Genomic DNA, 18511 nt, shown 5'->3' on the forward strand with positions numbered 1-18511 from the left:
CAGACCTATCGGAGTTGCGATTCTTATGCCGAGGGGACCGAGACACAATGCGCCGGTGGTCAGAGGCGAACCAGGGTACTTTGGGCTCCGAAGCCAACGCCTTGGCCAACTAAGCCACATGGCCAAGTGGCTGTTTAACCAAGGGGACATCGATTCATGGGGCGTCGGTCTACTGACCCCGCTCGGTGCTAGGGTACGGGCAAGTGTATGGTTGGCCACAGTTACTCTGTGATGCCTACTACATGGGATCACGTTGGTGCGTGTGTCCATGCGTATGTTCAAATTCTATGAACAGTTTCTTTCATGGACGGAACAAAAATGTTCGTGATGACTGGTATCTTGGCAAGTACAAAAGAACCACTTTATATCCAACTAAAAACAAGCAAAAAACAATGAAGACACACAAGCTGCAAAACGTTACGAAACAAAACAATGAGCAAATTTCCCGCGCAGAGCAGTTGGGATTTGCAGCAATGACAGACAGTCAATGCCATGACACATTATTTTGTTAGGTGGTATCTACCACTGATCAGTTTTAAACCCAAAACAGAGCACAATCACCCTTGGTTGCTACACCTACTTTCAAAGGGCTCTGTGCGATCTGATGCTCTCAGCTTATGCTGCTGCTCACGCTTCACTCAATGCTTTAAGAAACATTTTTTTAACCATGCACCAACCTTTCTCAAAATATGACCGGATTAGGCTCAGAGGCACTCTTTCTCTCGAAACCCATGTAGGAACTCTGAAATAAGTAGAAAAACGTGAGAATGCACGCCAATTAGGCAAGCAGAAGACAACTAGTGACCAGGAGTGGCACACAGAAAAACTTAGGGGGCCCTGGAGTGGCCAGAACGGGCCTTAAGAATAGTCACAGAATTTTGTATTTGTAAAATCAAGCAAAGAAACGTTGGCTGTTATTCTATACGACCATTTTCTCATGCGCGAGGAAAGAAAGCATTTAGGAGACCCTGGAGTCACCCTGGAGACCCGTTTCATTACATTTCATGACGCTATTTTTATCGTACAATCATACCCTCGCCTAACGATCATAACACATCAGCATGGAAGACGTCAGGGCTGGTTGCTAGCATCGCCGAAAAGCCACGCTTTCCCAGGGCACGCTCATAGGTATAGACAGCTCACGTGTCTTTGGTTGCACCACTGCAAGACATGGGTAAGAGAACCGGGGATGAATAGGGGCAGGGGCTAAAACCTACATGTTTCTGAAAATTTAGCGTTGGTCCTTTGAGCGTTCACTGCAAAAATAGTCCATTGACTACCATCTTTTGCTTGGTTGGGTAATGGGCCTCTGGGCGCATGGGTCGCAGGGTTTTCCACGGCACGCACATTGGTCATGGGTTTTGTCGAGGTCTTTGGAGAAAAGGGGATCGGACAGCCCGTTTGTCTCCCATCTCGGCACCGCCCATGCTCATTTTCAGGTAAGTATGACAATGTATATATCGGTTTATTCATGCCCTGAACAGCTATGCCAAGAAACCCACAGACGAAGCACTCAAGTCATTCAGTCTTTCATTGAATGTCTTAAAAATCGGCTCACGGCTGTTCAAACGAAACGCAATGCACGAGTGTCATTCACTGGGGTCCTACCAACAAGGATCACTTGTTAGCTCGATGAGATTGGGACACTGTATGCTCTTACCTGAAGCCACTAAACTTCACCAGTATAAACATGCCATCTTTGCTAGTGGCATGCTGAATAACTTCAAACGGTATGATTTATGCCTGTAACAGTGAGCACGAGCATTTGTAAAACACAACACATGTTGGTTGCCTTCTGACTGTACCAAACAGGTAGAGAAACATAGTTAAGCCGCGCGTATAGGAAACCAGACGTACGGGGTTCGATATGCTGCCTGGTCCAGCCTTCCTGCCACGGCAGACGCCATAAACTGGGAAGAGAAGGCTGACCACTGAATTGGGATTGCCTACATCACAAGTCGGTGGGGAGCTAAAGTCGTCCACCGGTAAAGGAAACCAACCCCCTGCAAAAACACGTAATCCAGACATATGCGAGACGCGCGTCAAGATTACCAAAGATCAATCACGCAAAACCCGTCAACCCTGTTCACGTGTCTGTTCACACATAAAATGCATGAATACGATGTCATCAAGTCTATGTACCAAAAATCTATCAGTTCCTGGAGTGCCACCTTTTTGGCTGCCATGCTTTCTTCCATGAAGTGAATGTCACTTTCCATCACAAGCCAGCATTACATCACTTGGTCAAGGGACGTTGTTAGAAGCGAACACTTTATTCATTGCGGGTCTCCAAATCGCAAGGGCAAATAATACAGATTTAAGAGGAATGGCAAATGAATGGCTTTCTTAAAGATGGGTAGGAGACGGTAATAAAATGATGAGACGAATCCCACATTGCTTGTACTTGCTAAGTATTGTGTGTCGCGTATACCCTGAACCCACCACCAAAATAGCGTCATGTTTGTTTTCATGCCAATCAGACCCACTGACCCTAGTGTTTAGAGCCAGTACACCGGTTATGTCATATCGGTAACACCTGACCAGCCCGAACGAAAGCCAAAGGCTTACTAAGTATGAAACAGAAGGCGTTTTAAAATGTTTCACTCGATCAACCCGCGCGCTTGCGTATGAAACGGAAGGCGTTTTAAAATGTTTTACTCGTTCAGCCCGCGCGCTTGCTAAGCAGTCTAGGCCGTTTATCTTACAATTTTGTAAATTGACATGCGGAAAGAATGACCATTCAAAGCATCAATAATTATCGGCAAGGTGGTGAAATACTTGCATCTGGCTGTCGAAATTTCATAACTGCTAATGCGTGCTAAGGATGAACCAAAAACACCCAAGATTAAATGTACATCATTCTTCAACTTTTGAACAGCACTTTTGAACAGCACACCGGAACCGACGATCAAAGGCCTGTTTGGGGGGGTATAAGGGTCTAAAGAACTGACTGTAGGTCACGTAAAGAATCGCGGCCCGCAGGGTCGTGACTTAAAATACTACTCAGAGGTCCCCTTGCATCGTTTTAGGATCACCCCCTCCCCCCCCCCCTGAGACAATCGGTCCGAGACCACGAACACAGAACAGTCGGCTCCATGTCCGTCTGAGCCCTTGAGACCCATTTCCCAAGCAGAAACAAGGCCGGGGCTCGCGATTTGTAATGTTCGGGGTCCCTGGTACAATGAAGGGCTTCTGTGTCGGTTAGGGGCCACCGTCTCGAACTGTGGCGGCAAGTGGCCCCGAGTCAGAGCGATTTTGAGGGGGCCCAAAGAGGGGCCGAAGGGTCTCTCGAGACCAAATAAGGACCAAAGACTAATATAAGAGACCAAATACTAATATAAGATTAGAAGAGTCCGAAGGGCTGGCTGTAGGTCACATTAAGGACCCCCGCTCGTAGGGCCGTGATCTCAAATGTCAGTAAAATGATCTTTGGCACCGATGGAGACCCCTGAGACAGAAAAATCCTCTATTTCGGTCAGAGATCGCAAACAACGAGCAGTCAGCTCCGTGTTGGTCTGATCTTAGTAAGAAAAAACATGTCTTCAATAACAAATGGGTCATATGAGGTGATTTGGGGGGGGGGGGGATTTTATTATCAGGGTGTCCTCTGTCAATCCTGTGCCCCCCCCCCCCTTACGAAACCTCTGGCTGCGCCCCCTGCTGCTCTCTATTGGTCAAAAGGTACACGTCAAGCTTTTAGTTTGTGATTTATCTAACAGAGTGGACATATTTTCGTCTGATTTTGCTACTTTCTTTGCAGGCTACGCCCTTGATTTAGCTGCTTTCCAGCACTACCACAAATCACTACAGTCCACACATTATGGTAGGTTAAACTATGTTTTGCCTGCAATTGAGAACATAGAGGGTGGAAAGCATATGCAATATGCACATTTTCAAAAGATTAATGAGTTGGGCCAGGCACCTGGTGTATTCTGTGTTATCTCATGGAAACTGAAGTAAAAACAAAAGAATTGCACCTCCAGGTTACAAAAGACTGCTACATCAAGCAGCTGTGGAAGGGTCCAAGGAATGCATTGGTCGAAAAGTTGAGTTTTGATGTTTTATTAACTGACACATCATTCTGACATGACGTGGTGTGAGCAGGCAGGAAAAGCTAGTTGCTCCCCATGACGTGGAGGGCCACAAGCAGATTAGTCTGCAGATCACTATGCTTTTAGGGCCATGCTGGTCAAAGTTGCATTCATTCTGAAGTGATCAAGCACGCATTAATTGCAGTTTCCAAAAAGCATGGCTGTTCACATCTCGTGTGTTGATCTGCTGGTTGAAAGGCTTTAAGGTTTCCTGCCATCACTACTCGATATCAGGGTTCACGTTTCCTATTCCGTTAGGGAGGGGGGGGGTCTAGGCCCCCCCCTCCGAAATCAAGCTACAGCTGTCAACTAAGGAATGAAATGGCGCCAAATTCAGAGAGAAATTGGTTTGTTGATGATCTTTGGGTTAGACTTCATCATTTCACAAGTTTTGGCAACCCCCCCTACTCACTTTATGTACCTACGCCCCCACTCAGTGCATGCGGGTAAGGTGAGAATGGTGCACCCCATTGAGGGGCAAATGGGAACATGAGGTGAAAAGCACGCTGATGCCCCCCCCCCCCCCTTCCCGTCGACAATTACATGGGATGCAACGCTAAGACGGCCACACAACCACCAAGTTGGAAGAATTTGCATTACCCCACATAACGCTGCGCACCTCATGCTTGCCCCCTTCCTCCTTCATATCTACAGAGGTTTCAACGGTAAAACTGCCGCACCGCCATCAAGTTGGAAGAATTTCCCTTGTCACTGATACTGCGGTGCACCCGAGTACGAGAAACTTCATGCACTTAAAAAACAAAGCTTCCAGTACAGAACATCATGCAGTTATCAGCACTTACCATATCGTGCCAGCCCACAGGAACACCACTAAGTACCACGCAGTAATATCTCACGTCCCTTGATCGCGTGACAAGACGCCAACAGAGCGACGCGACACCTCCACGGCATTCCAACACGCGGCCAAGGTCTGCCATAACAATCAGTAGTGATGGGTACTACGCATGTGCCCCGCCAAACTATATGATTGTTAATGTTTGGCCATTATTAAACGTCTTAAGGCATATAAAAATAACTATTGTTTATCATTTAGTTACTTCAGTCAATTCTGTCTTGTGAAATCAACAGTACATGGTGCGTTCAAGGTGACAACAAGATTAGCACATCTCTATTCCAAGATGACGTCACACATTTCATTCGAAAGGCGAGAAACTTCTCCGACGGATTTGTGTAAGTCAACCTAAGTCACGTGACTATGAAACATACACTTGGCGGACAAAACCTACCATGTCGGGACCTCTAAGGGATTGATACCAGACCAATATCTGGACGAAATTAGCGTTTTCCAATGGTTTGCAAAATGAGGACCGATTTTCGGCCCCCACCTTGAAAACGGTCCTCACCTTGCGTGAGTGTAGCGGACTTCGGTCCCCACTTAGGAGGGTTTACAAACACACACACACACACACACACACACACACACACACACACACACACACACACACACACACACACACACACACACACATATATATATATATATATATATATATATATATATATATATATATATATATATATATATATATATATATATATCTCTATCTCTCTCTCTCTCTCTCTCTCTCTCTCTCTCTCTCTCTCTCTCTCTCTCTCTCTCTCTCTCTCTCTCTCTCTCTCTCTCTCTCTCTCTCTCTCTCTCTCTCTCTCTCTCTCTCTCTCTCTCTCTCTCTCTCTCTCTCTCTCTCTCTCTCTCTCTCTCTCTCTCTCTCTCTCTCTCTCTCTCTCTCTCTCTATATATATATGTGTGTGTGTGTGTGTGTGTGTGTGTGTGTGTGCGTGTGTGTGCCCCCGCTGGTCACACACGTACATAGAAGACGTCACGTAGGTCAACTTCCACGATTTATATAATTGTCAAAATCGTTTCCATTATAGATATTCTTTTATTCTATAAAAGTGTGCTGGCAATGAGAACTTGTCGCACAGATCTACGTGCTTTCAGCACAAACGTCCACTGCAAGTTGTGATGAGAGTTATTGACGTTGTGATGAATCCCTGTTCCCTTTCGATCAATCATGCAGTGAATCCAAGAGAAATTACGGGCAGCGGAAGTTATCCCAAGTTGACGAGGGAAATGGCCATTTTTAGGAATTCATTTCTAGTCAACGGCCGTACGTCAACGGTCAGTCGTACCCTAATAGGGCCAATGTCCAATTTTCCCGAAGTTGGAGACTCAGTCTTCCTCCCCTCCCCCGGTTCACGCACCCTGGGAAAAAAAAAACAGTGGGACAAAAGAGTTGATGGATCAGCTTGCAAACCGGGGCCTGGTGTTGCTATTGTTGGGCACGCACCCAGTCAATGGTTGATGTGCACGCTGACGGAATGCATAAGAGGCTTAGACACGCTCTCGCAGGTTCTGCGAGATGTTTCATGAATGACAAGAAAACGTTGCCACCGGCTAAATTCATGCCTCGCTATCATAATTAACCTGGCGGTGATTTCATGTTCGTATCTTAATGGAGAATGCATAATTAATAACGATGGATTAATGGATAATGGAGGATAAGCGCTTAATAGAGAGGGATAAATTATGTTATAATCTGATCTTGATGAAATGGAGCATAACGGGCTCAGGTTGACCTGCAACCCGGGTTCCGACCGACCCTAGCTTCCGGCGCAGAGGTGGGGGGGGGGGGGGGGGGGGGGGCGCATAACTAGCCAGACTGAGGTGCCTCACACAGCACCGCGACTGACTGTAAGTGGACGCGTCATGCATCAAATACCATCAATATAGACATCAGTGGAAATACAGAACCTACCATAATGTACACTGCCACCAAAACTAGGTTCACCTTCTAAATAAATGATCTCATAGGTTGTGTCCTTTCATTGTAGGAGCTGCGTAGCCGCACAGACGTGGCACTGACAACGACTGTATTCTCCACACATGAAACGCACTTTAAGCAGACCGGTGGTCCGATCGACGTGCATACAGCACCGCCCAGAGGCTAGCGCAACGGCGTAGTGCGATCAGTGGGCCGCATTCAGTACCGCAGCTGCTTACTAAACGGACTTTCTGGTTTTCAATGTGGTTGTACTGTATGGCTTAAAGTCAAAGGCAAGTCACCTGCAGGCTGCAGCCAGTCTGATTGACTGCGCACATCAACCACAGCTACCTGCACATGGGCCCACAGCGTGATTTGTACTTTGACTGTGCACATCAACCGCAGCTACTTGCGCATGGGCCCACAGCGTGATTTGTACTTTGACTGTGCACATCAACCACAGCTACCTGCACATGGGCCCACAGCGTGATTTGTACTCATGTGGCTTCTGGTAGCACAAGGGGTGCACAGGCAGTGAGCTGGGCAAGTCGCACACAGAAATGCAACTTCCTATAATGTGACTATCTAGACCACAGCACAGGCTGAACTTAACTAACCTAACCTAATACAGCTTCAGATACAAGCACAGGCATGATCCGCGAGATCAATGGGTTGTTCACTGTGTAACAACTACCAGCACATGGGCTCACTGGCTCACAGCACATTTTGTACTCATGTGGCCTCTGGCACGAGGGGTGGGCACCGGTAGTGAGCTGGACAAGTTGCACATAGTGCAACAGTCACAATGCAACTTCCTACAAAGTGACTGAATCACAGCATGGATTACACTCACATATTCCACACACCTGCTTTCTATGGTTACCAGGCACTTATTTACGGGCACTTCACATACATCAGTGCCTCAAAAACACGCGGGCTCAGGCGACTGCGTGAGGGGCAATACATCTCGCCTCACACACTGAAGAGACGCTCAAAGGGGCCGCTGGAGGCTAGAATGGCCAGCCAGAGCTTTGCACACTCGAGCAGCAGGGGCTTGCAGATCTTCTGGTGGCTCCAGTACACCAGGGCTCCGCCTCTAGCTTCTGGAGAGCACCTGGGCTCGCGGATGTAATCATCTAGCTCCATCTTCACCCTGTCCTCCAGGGAGGGAGGGCGGTTGTCGACGACCTCGTCGTCCTCCGCGAAGATGTCGAAGAAACTGAAACCACCAAGTGATATCAACTAAGGTTTCGTTATTTGGCTTTTTTGTTTTGTTAAAGATTTCATCCGAATGTTTTTGAACGGATGTATTTGTGGGACTAGAGCTGACGCTAAGCTTTGCTTGTTGTGTGACCCCCGACACCTACCATCCAATCGTACAATTCCAGGTCAACGGCAGAATTCTGTGTCGTAAGTTTAACGTACCGGAATGCTCGGCACGGTCCGTCCTGCCCTCTGATGTCACCTTACATTTAGCACGGCCGCTCCCACCGGCCACCGGCCATACACGTCAAGGCGAAATAGCGAGCGCCTAAAGCGACTCGAACCAACCCGTTCCTCCAGGCCTGTTGACAACATTTGCTGAGCGTTAAAAAGCGTTTGGCAACATAAGATGTGCGGGCAGTTCCCCGAAATAAGGGTAAACCTCGCCTTGACTGATGGCTACGACCCACAGCCTACAAGCTATCACAGTTTTCTTTCCGACACAAGATCAATTGTGGGGAAGTTAGCTAATTTAACAAACAAATTATATTTTGGAGGAAAATACCACCGTCAAAATCTGCATCCGTTTCCCTCGTCCCATTTCAACGACTTTGCAACGATGGCGTGTAACTCAGACATTGCCTAAAACTGCGTTTATACCCGCAGAAAACAGGGTATGTCGGTAATATATCATTCAATCACACTGTCTTGCAAAACGTGGTACATCATGCGGAGAGTTATGTGTGTACCAGAACTATCCGCCAACATTTTGCCAACATGCAGGTCTCCGAATACGGGCATGTACTCTAAAATGAGCAGGTATGTGAGATGTCACCACTCATTGGGACGGCAGTTCATGAGACCGGATCATTTGTGATATTAATTTTGCAGAAAGAGGGTTTGGTGAATTTCTATATAGCCAAAATGAAGTATTAAAGACAGAAGCGCTTTGCATAAGCTAAATGTCTTTTGTCTTGTGATATATATGTTGCGTCGCATATCAAATCGCAGCAAATGATACGATGAGGCTGACCATATTATCCATAGGCACTTTGAGCTTACGAACGCGATATAGAAAGGGAAATACCGGTTGTGTATATCATCCCATTCACCTGCCTTCCACCATATTTGGCGAATCTTTGCTCATTCATTCGCCCCCACCAACGTGTCGCACCGCCCTTCCTAATCCGAGAGTCGGGCCGCGTGACCCTTCGGGTGCCGCCCCCTCCACAGGGGACGTCTTCCGTACTGACCGAACGACTGAAAACGACTAATTCCGTCGGCCAACACTGCGCTTCCAGCGATTAGAACGACCAAATCGACAGCGAATCGGTTAACTAGGCAGTCTCGGAATACCTGACCCTACGCAACTACTTCACACACAGTACATCGCATGGGGTTTGTTAAAGAGACTATTCCACATTTGTAGGGCGTTGTGAACTGAAATAACCATCTTGAGGAGCTTTTGATGCAGTTCACGGTCATATCTTTTTTAAGACCCAAAACGTTCTGGTTCCTGAGTTTGAAAGGCCGCAAAAGTGCAAAAAGGTATATTTGGAGCCTATTGTAAAGTTGCCTACGCCATGACGACGTTATAGAAACGTCAAACGATCGCCGTGATGTTACAGGCTATTTTCTGCTTATGGTCAAAACAGCATGGCCGCTGGTACGTTCGCAAAAGCGATCATGCCGCACGTATGATACAATGCGCGGGAGATGATTGGCTGTTAGCAAGATTTCGCCACTGAATGTCGCGAACGTAAGTGTGAGCACTTTCAGGTTGTGTGGCACTGGTCGTGAACGGGTCATTTTTCTTTTTTCTAGGCCACATATCAATGTTATAAAAAAGAACACCACTGTCTGTAAAAAGTACGGCACCCAAAAAACGGGCACTCTCCCGAAAGCTATAAAAAGTAGGTACGACGGCAAATCTGTCTTGTTTCCTCTGCTGGCGTTTTTTTTTTAATTTCTTCTTCTTCTAACATATCTCTTACGGACAGCTCGGTTGGCACCTTGTGTACGGGAGCACAGAACATTCCACGGGTTTCTGAGCTAGCAAGGCATAATGAAATTAGGGAAACTACACAATAGTTTTAAATATATATTTCACTAAATATTTCCCACATATGGCGCCACAAATTGAAATATTGAATAAAAACTTGTGCTCTACGAGCAGAACCTCTAGAGCAGCATCGCCACGAACCTCCGCTAGGACTTTGTATTGAAGGGAGGTCGCGGTGAAATCCGGTGTTATGACTGAAAATCTGTGCAAAAATTGCGAGAAAACCTGCAATTTGACAGGCCCGCGAGCTGTGCAAATGTGAGATCACACTTATTTGACAAAAGGGTGTGATTCGGGGGCTCGAAATGTGTGTGATCAATGGTGGTGTGTGCCAGTGGCTTGTATTGATCCTGATGTGATGGGGAGTATGCGTGTGAGGTTTGTACTTCCCAGAGAGAACATTGCTTTGGTATTCTAAGTCTACTGACTCCCAATAAAATGCGATACATTGATACCTGCCGCTACCTTTGTGTTTGTGTTTGAACGTGACAAAGAAATGCTGGCAAGCTAAGAGAAACACTAGCACTTATGTTGCAGGGGCGTACAAAGACAAGATGGTACTTCATTATGATCTTGCCAAAATTTTGAGCCTATTGAGGTGTTACAGCATGTAATCAATCTATTGCATGCCAAATCAACAATTTATTTTTGCAGTAAGGGCTGGTGTGTGCAGCTCATTGATGGACATGCTCAGTATAGGCTCACATTATATGGCTTTGCAAAATTGCATTTTCATAAATAATTCTGAAAATATTGAACTGTATTACTACTGATGCACATTGTACTGTCTCCACACATTTTGTGTGCAGGCGAGCACTGCTCGTGAGTCATCAATGTCATAGTCACTGCAGCTGGCGTTAGATGCTGAGTGCTGAGAAAGGTGGAAAAGTATTGCTGTTAGTGTCTTGGATAGCACTTAATAATATTTTCATAATGAACCCTGTGTGCGCTGACAGCTTCGTCACTTCCTTGCATTTTGTCCATCCAGTCGTAACTAACTTCGTGTCATTTCACCAGATGTAGATTTATCCCCTTATTTTTCAGTAAAGCAGCCTAATGGCTACAGTATGTTGCATGGCTGTGGAAGTAGAAGATGTGTTTGCACCTTTCTCACCTAGGTTTTTTAGATTCTCAAAACAGACTGAGCAAGTGATGCCAATTATTGGATGTCTGCTTTGCTGGAAGTGATTTGTATTTTGTATGATGTGCTTTTGGTCAATCATATGTCAGATGGAGAGTCAATACAAGAGAGCACACTCGACCCACCTCTTCATGATGGAATTTATTACGAAAGCAAAATGGATTGCAGTACAAAAAAGCATCGTTGTTCTTTATGTCATGCCACAGCACAGCACTGAGGTAGTGCTACAAGGAAGCAGTGGGCCTGTGCGATTACACAATGTACCACATTGGTCGACTACTCTGTGTCAAGCCTATGAAGCAGCAGCTGATAATGTATGAATGACTAGTAACAACTAATTTAACAATGCCAAAGGACTGTCTACATCATGAATGTCACTACACCACAATGGTTATGCCGGGGTTAACTATTAACTGCATAAATAATCCTAAGCAAGAAAAAAAATTCATGGTAGCCCAACCTTACCATTTGTACCATAGCAATGGCATTGTATCCAAGTCTTACGTGTTCTATCTGCTCGCGCTCCTTTCAGTCAGACAGACACGAGCGCTGCGAGACGGTAGCTGCCTTAACACGCGAGGCGAGCAGGCGGCGCCGATCCCGGTGGGCGGCGCCCCAGGCAGTACACCGCCGGTCGGGACAACGGGGTACCGAGGTACAGCAACACTGGCGGCGCGAGCAGGGGCGGACTCAAGCGCACGCCAGTAACATCACGATGCACAATGCTTGGGCAATCAAGTTATGGCAACGTTACAAATTTGTTAAGTTTCAGGCATTCAGGCATCAGGCAATAGGCATCACGTATCACGCTTCATTCAAACAAGCAAGAGAGTTGAAGCAAACAAGCATCACACGTCACGCATCAAGTATACATGCAAACGGTTTTAATATAACAGGCATCGCATATCACGCATCAGGCATCACTTACACACGTAAACGACTTTAAGCTAGCACCCACCACACATAAAGGCACATATCTCGTTCCCATAATAGGCCATGGTGAGCCCTGTACGTTAATATTTGGTTGCCGACTTCTTATCATTTTATTATTTTTAATTTTTTTAATTTATTTTTAGATTCACGTGTTTGGCCAAAAAATGGTCAACGAAAAGGTTTTTTCCTGTTTATTTTTAGCGCCTCGCAGTTATTCATTATATTTAAAACGAATAGGGCGCATGGACTCCACGATGTAGACTATGTCCCTCCCATGTGTTTCATCCAGTTGACACTTGATCTTGTAAACCACGCTATTTGCGTGTAAACCCTTGAAAACCAGACTTGCATAAATGACATCTATTGCCACTCGGGCACTTAGGCTTCGAGATGGGAGATTTCACCAGGACTTTATTAGCTTATCGCCGTTCTTCCGAGCTATGCGTAGGCACAGTTTTGTCTTCTTAATAACGTGTTTGGTTTTCCGAAGCAAATGCTGATATTCGTACCGTATCGTTAAGCATCCGACGTCCGATAGAACGTGTTGTCGGGTCCTACCATCCATCCCCCGACGCGCTCTAGACTTTTTTTTTTACTTCATCCGATATTTTACCTAAAAGTCGCGAAGAATGCCATCGCCTAACAGAAAACCCAAATTTTATGGCCTTTCCTTCCTTTTTACCGCTTAATAAGTTGTTTAAAGCCCTATGGAACATGGCACGAATTATGTTGTGCTTAGTGGAAACTAGATGCGTGGATTCGCAACGCAGACTTACATCAGATTTCGTGGGCTTAATGAAGAGGTTCTTTTCGAACGTTGTGCAGTTGTTCCTCCTTTCCACTGTCACCTGTGTATCCATTAATGGGACCCCCTTGCTGCCCCCTGTATGCTCCATTGTAACAGCTAGATTTGGATGCTGGTTATTCATGAACTCTAAAAGCTGTTCAAGGACACGCTGTCCGTGTGTCCGCACCCCATCTATATCTCGTTTTCCCCGGCTTTTCTGCGAGGAATAAGCCCATTACTACTGTCTTATCTTTGTCATTCACCTGATAATTCAAAATCACAAATGGCAGTCACCGTACTTTCTTTTGAAGAGCTTCCCAATGCCCGCCATTGCCAAACGAAAGACAGCACTATACACCATATTGTCAAAACTGGTGGATGTCATCCATATATTTTCAACATTCTAGCTTTAGTCCTATTACTTAAACAAACTCCACCAGTAGGATGGGACGCGTGAGACGTAGGCGTGGCTTCGTAACCGGTGTTCTTTTCTCAGACACGTATAGTCTACTATGTCATGTCATTCACTCTTTACGCTGGACGGGCCGACCTTTAAAGAGGGCGCAGCAGATTGCCATGGAACATCGCGTGCGTGAAAAGACAAGCGTGATGCGTTGATCACGCCGCTATAACAACGTGCGCCCCTATGAGGCAGACTGCGTCTTCACGGCGGGGGGGGGGGATTGCACCATTTTTCGTCGGAACCGACAACAAACGGCGAGAAAAACTACCACACTTAGCTGCCCCAAACAATAACAAAACGAAAACCTACGCTATTGCTTGCTGAAAACATAACGAAGCATCCACATAACAGCATGCGTCAGGCCATTTGGGAAGCGGACCAAATCATAGCTTCAGAACATTTGGCGGCATGACCTCTTTGCCCCCCCCCCCTCCTTTGCATTCCCCTTGCGTGGATGTGAGTTTAGACATGTGATGCATTCGCGCCCAAATTTTCTGTTACCTTTGATACTACCGTAATGCCACATATACCTACACTTAGTTTTGATAACTTCGCAGTTAATTTTCAGACCGTAATTGGGATTTTACCCTCAAGATCACGCATGTCAAGACCGGTTTATAACTGGATCAGCTCGTGACGGTGGCCATAACCCAAATGTGACCGACCAGAGCACCTGGACACCGACCCCGCCCATGTCCGCCACTCCCTGTTTTCGAAAACGCTCACACAGGAGGCGTCTGCCCGACATGACCTTGCCAAGGCCATGAGTCGATCCAGATTGGTATAAAAGGGAAAGTGTTTGGATTCTTGGCACCAGTTAACACCTGACCATCCAGTCGCACACGCACCACCCTCCGCCAGAATGAAGGTCTTCATTGTTGCCGCCCTCCTGGCCGTCGCTGCCGCCAGCGACGCCCCGTCTGCCTACCGGGCTCCGACTGCCTACCACGCCCCCACCGCCTACCACGCCCCCGCTGCCTACAAGGAGCCCGAGTTCGAGCCCTCGCCGTACGCCTTCGACTACTCGATCAACGACTACGAGTCGGGCTCCAAGTTCGCCGCCAACGAGAACAGCGACGGCAAGCAGACGTCCGGCTACTACACGGTGGCCCTGCCCGACGGTCGCGTCCAGACGGTCAAATACGCAGTCGACGATTACGCTGGCTACAACGCTGAGGTCACGTACGAGGGCGAGGCCCAGTACCCCGAGGAGACCGAGTACAAGGCCGCCCCTGCTCCCGCCTACAAGGCCGCTCCCGTCTACAAGCCGGCTCCCGTGTACCAGGAGCCCGAGCAGGAGCCCATCTACGCCTACCGTCCCGTCCAGAAGTACAGCAACTAAGACCTGCGCTTTGTGATATTGCTCTGCTTGTTTTGGAAAATATTTATTATGTAACTGGGTCACATGTTGAATCAGTTCCATGCCGTGCGAGATGACGATTATATCTGCAACACAAACATATCTGCCTGTTTTTTTGTTTTGTTCCTGTCCAGAACAAGAAGCATCATCGTGCTCAATTACAACGAGCAGGTGCGTTTGGGAGCAAAGTGATAATTCACATTTTTGGCTGTCGCTTTTAAGCTGATGTGATGACAGGTGCTGACAGGTACCAAGACACATGGCAGTCGAGAGTTTCCAGGAAGGCAAACAATGTATTAGGGATGTGCAGTACCGGACATGGTTCATGAACTCGTGCATCAGTATCAGTATCAGTATGTTGGAAACCATCCACATGTTGGCTATTAAAGTTTTAGGTCGAGGCCACTTTCATTTTAGATACGGCTGCAGTACAAATGGGCACGCACAACAGGTATGCAACGGAATGCTACGGGCAATGGTGCAATACAATTATGCGATCAATGGTGAAAGAGCTGAAACAGACCTACCAGTACACTATGGTGAGTAGTCAGTAGTCAGTGGTGAAAAATTACATCACGTATGGCGGTCTTAACCATGCTCAGTGTTGCGGCATCACAGACGTACGAAGACATGCGGTTCCAGGCAGCTGCAGATCGATGCAAAAACATCCTTTGTTTGGCGGTTAGTCGTTGTCTGCGCAGGTGCAGACTACCTCTTTCCGGGGCGCACGTTTGACGGATGGAAACTGCGGTGCATGACACTAAAAACGCGCGGACCTCGTGAGGCGCGCCTACCTGCTTCAGCGACTGATACACTTTCATCACGCCGCGGCGCGCCACCATGGCTTCGATCCTTGGCCATCCAAGGGAATTTAGAGCCGCAGTTATATGGTAGTATTTTTTGGAGCCGGTAATTTGTCTTGCAGCAAAGTTAAATGTTTTTGTTTTAAATCTTGTGCAGATGATTCTTGGCTGTCAAATCAAACACGCACAGGCAACACGTGATATTAGAGGACACGTACACCTGAATGATAAATTGAGAAGATCTGAAGTGAACTAATGACAAAATTGGCACAGAGAAACGATTGTGCCATTTCATTTTTTGCGACACCCGAGACATGGTAGACCCATGACAGACCTGAGTCAAATATGACGCCGATAATTTTGGTGCTACTTCAGGCATGCACAGTTGAACCGCTTATTTAAAAGTGGACGTCAGATGACTTTTTAAAATTTGCGTTGACTCAACGAGCATAGAAACAGTTCTTGTTTCGTTCATATGAAGAGAGTTGGCACTGAACTAGTTCTGAAGTTCACGCATGGTACGTTCCGGTCTGGTTTTGACGTTGGCGAGATCCGGTCCGTCGGGGGGGGGGGGGGGGGGCGCAGTCCACGTGCAAGGAGATGAGGCGACCACGAGTCAAGGATCCATATAGATCGTTCGTAAGCGAAGTAAAATTGAACCGATGATCGAGCACTGAGATACACCGCATGACGTGGGGAGAATGAACCGTCCTCCATGCATCGCTTACCTCCGACCACTCAAATAGCTCCTAAACCATCCCATGTCGGGAACGCCATGCCAGGACAGCTTGGTGAGGAGGACGTCGTGGTCGACGCTATCGAACGCTTCTGACAAATCGATGGTCGCTGCCGACGATATAAGACCGTCGTCGGTGTTGGTGACCAGGCGTTCGACTGCGGCGTGCACAGTATCCTCGGTCGAGTGGCGTGGCCCATAGGCATACTGGGATGAATGCAGCAGCGCTGTTGCATTCAAATATTCCGTTAGCTGTGTGCAAACTACTTTTTCTAAGGTCTTGGAGAGAAAACTGAGTAGAGGCATGGGCCTATTTGGGTAGAGGCATGGACCTATTATTGGACGGTAGAGCCGGAACACCTGGCTTCGCAACTGCTACAACACATGCCGTCTTTCAGCGACCTGGAGAAATTTTGGGTCGCGAGAGAAAAGTCGATGTGTTTGGAAAGATGAGGACTGACGATTGAAAGGCATTCCCGTTCAGCCTGGAGTGGGGCCTCATCCAGGCCCACCGCCTGCGATGTACCCATACGCTGAACGCACCGCGACAGCTTTGGTGGCGTCGCAGGTCAAGCCAGCGACGCAGACGGTGGGCGGTGTGGGGGCTCTTGGAGCCGGCGTTCACTGCGCTCCACAGGTCGGCTGCGATGCGGGACCCCACGGCAGCGAAGTGGCTGTTGAGCTTGCCCGCCGTCACCTCGGCCTCCTCGGGGCTCACCGCAGACCCGCCCTCGGCCGGCGTCGAAGCTGCCATGGCGAGCCTCTTGAAGATGGCCAGAAGCCGCGCCCGTCACCGCGGGCCATCTCACCGCAAAAGAAACTCGCGCATTACTGTAATTAGGCGGCTCTCGGCCTGATCGCGAAGTTGCGTAAGGTCGGCCCTGCTCTCTGATGTGCGCAGACACAGCCAGGTGTCCTGCGTGCTCTCTCGCTTGGACATGAGCTCTCACGGGGCCAGGTCGTCGGTCAAACGGGGGTAGTGCGGTTTCGAGGCACGTATTCTTTTAACTGGGGAGCAGCGATTCATCGCAGCATTCCATAGTCATAAATTGGTGACGATGTGACCCAACGCTGATGGAGTTGGGTGAAGGTAAGTCGAGCTGTCCGCCAGCTGTACCAGCTCGCTAGTGATGTCAGAGTAGCGGAGTATGTAAGGCGAGTTGGTGTCCAACGCGTTTACGTTCACGTTACCGAGGAGAATGACGGGCTTGCTTGCGCCGACGGATTCTGGGAGCTGATCCTGTAGGTGCTCCAGGCTAGGCGTCACAGTGCTAGTGGGGGGGGGGGGGGGGGGGGGGGTCGGTAGATGATGGCCACCATGGTAGGCCGGCCGCCTTGCCATTAAGACGAGACCCATAGGGGTCCGTCTGCCGACATGGCGAGTTGCTTGAGCCGTATTTCAGCAAGGTGCAAGATAGCGGCGCCACCCCTCGTCCGGCACCGCGGTCGAGTCTGAGGATGCTATAGCCGGGAAGCACCAGAAACGCGCCCAGACTTGAGATGTAAGCCACGTCTCTGACAGGCAGAGCATGTCCGGTTTATGGTGGCTCAGGGGCATGCTAATTTTATTAAAGTTGCTGTTTAGCGCACGGACGTTCAAGTCCGATCTCAAGCTGGGCGACGGGCGCTGCAGTGGGTCGAGTGACGTCACCCCGCCTCTGCCTACCGGCGGTGCCACGGGCACGCCCAGGAGGTGTGGGCAGCACTTGCACGAGGGCGCGGCCGTATGCTAGGCAGAGATGGCGTCCAAGTGGCGGTGAAATCGTACTGCGACGCCATCAGTCCTCGTCGCTGTCGATGCGATGTCGTCGCTGCTGCACGCGCTGTCCGGCGCGGGTGCCCCGTCGTCTCCCTCATCCAGTCTGAGACGTCCTCTTCTCCGCCGCTGTGCGGCATCTGAAATGGATGCACTCCATGAACGGCACGTCCGCCCCGCTGCTCCAGGGCCTGGTGCCGCCTCTGTGCAGCAGCCAGGCCGGCTGTAGCCGTTCGCCTTGACCTGGCAGCGACTGTAGTAGCAAGAAGTAGACTGTGGGCGGACGCTGATTGGTGGAACCCCATCGTTATACCTCTCCTCAATGCGGTAGAGGGCTGAGACCCGAGTCGTGACGCCGGGCATATGGCGATTGAGGGCATCGAGATGGCA

The 18511-nt window shown here is 48.5% G+C and overlaps 1 protein-coding gene and 1 long non-coding RNA gene across 2 annotated transcripts; one reads left to right on the plus strand and one right to left on the minus strand.

Moving 5' to 3' along the window:
- Window positions 1-677: 677 nt before the first annotated feature.
- On the minus strand, window positions 678-4964 carry LOC119099488 (uncharacterized). The gene is made up of 3 exons (XR_005094382.1): window positions 4895-4964; window positions 1661-1743; window positions 678-742 (listed from the first exon to the last, which is right to left on the minus strand). It is a non-coding gene; the product is annotated as an uncharacterized LOC119099488 (long non-coding RNA).
- Window positions 4965-14469: 9505 nt separating this feature from the next.
- Window positions 14470-14745, plus strand: LOC119098372 (cuticle protein 7-like; the record flags this gene model as incomplete). The annotated part of the gene is made up of 1 exon (XM_037221291.1): window positions 14470-14745. A coding segment is annotated over one exon (276 nt), but the record flags the coding sequence as incomplete, so codon positions are not given.
- Between the last annotated feature and the right edge of the window lie 3766 nt (window positions 14746-18511).

The sequence above is a fragment of the Pollicipes pollicipes genome, unplaced genomic scaffold, assembly GCF_011947565.3.
Source record: "Pollicipes pollicipes isolate AB1234 unplaced genomic scaffold, Ppol_2.1 Scaffold_4740;HRSCAF=5597_pilon_pilon_pilon, whole genome shotgun sequence".
NCBI lineage: Eukaryota > Metazoa > Arthropoda > Thecostraca > Pollicipedomorpha > Pollicipedidae > Pollicipes > Pollicipes pollicipes.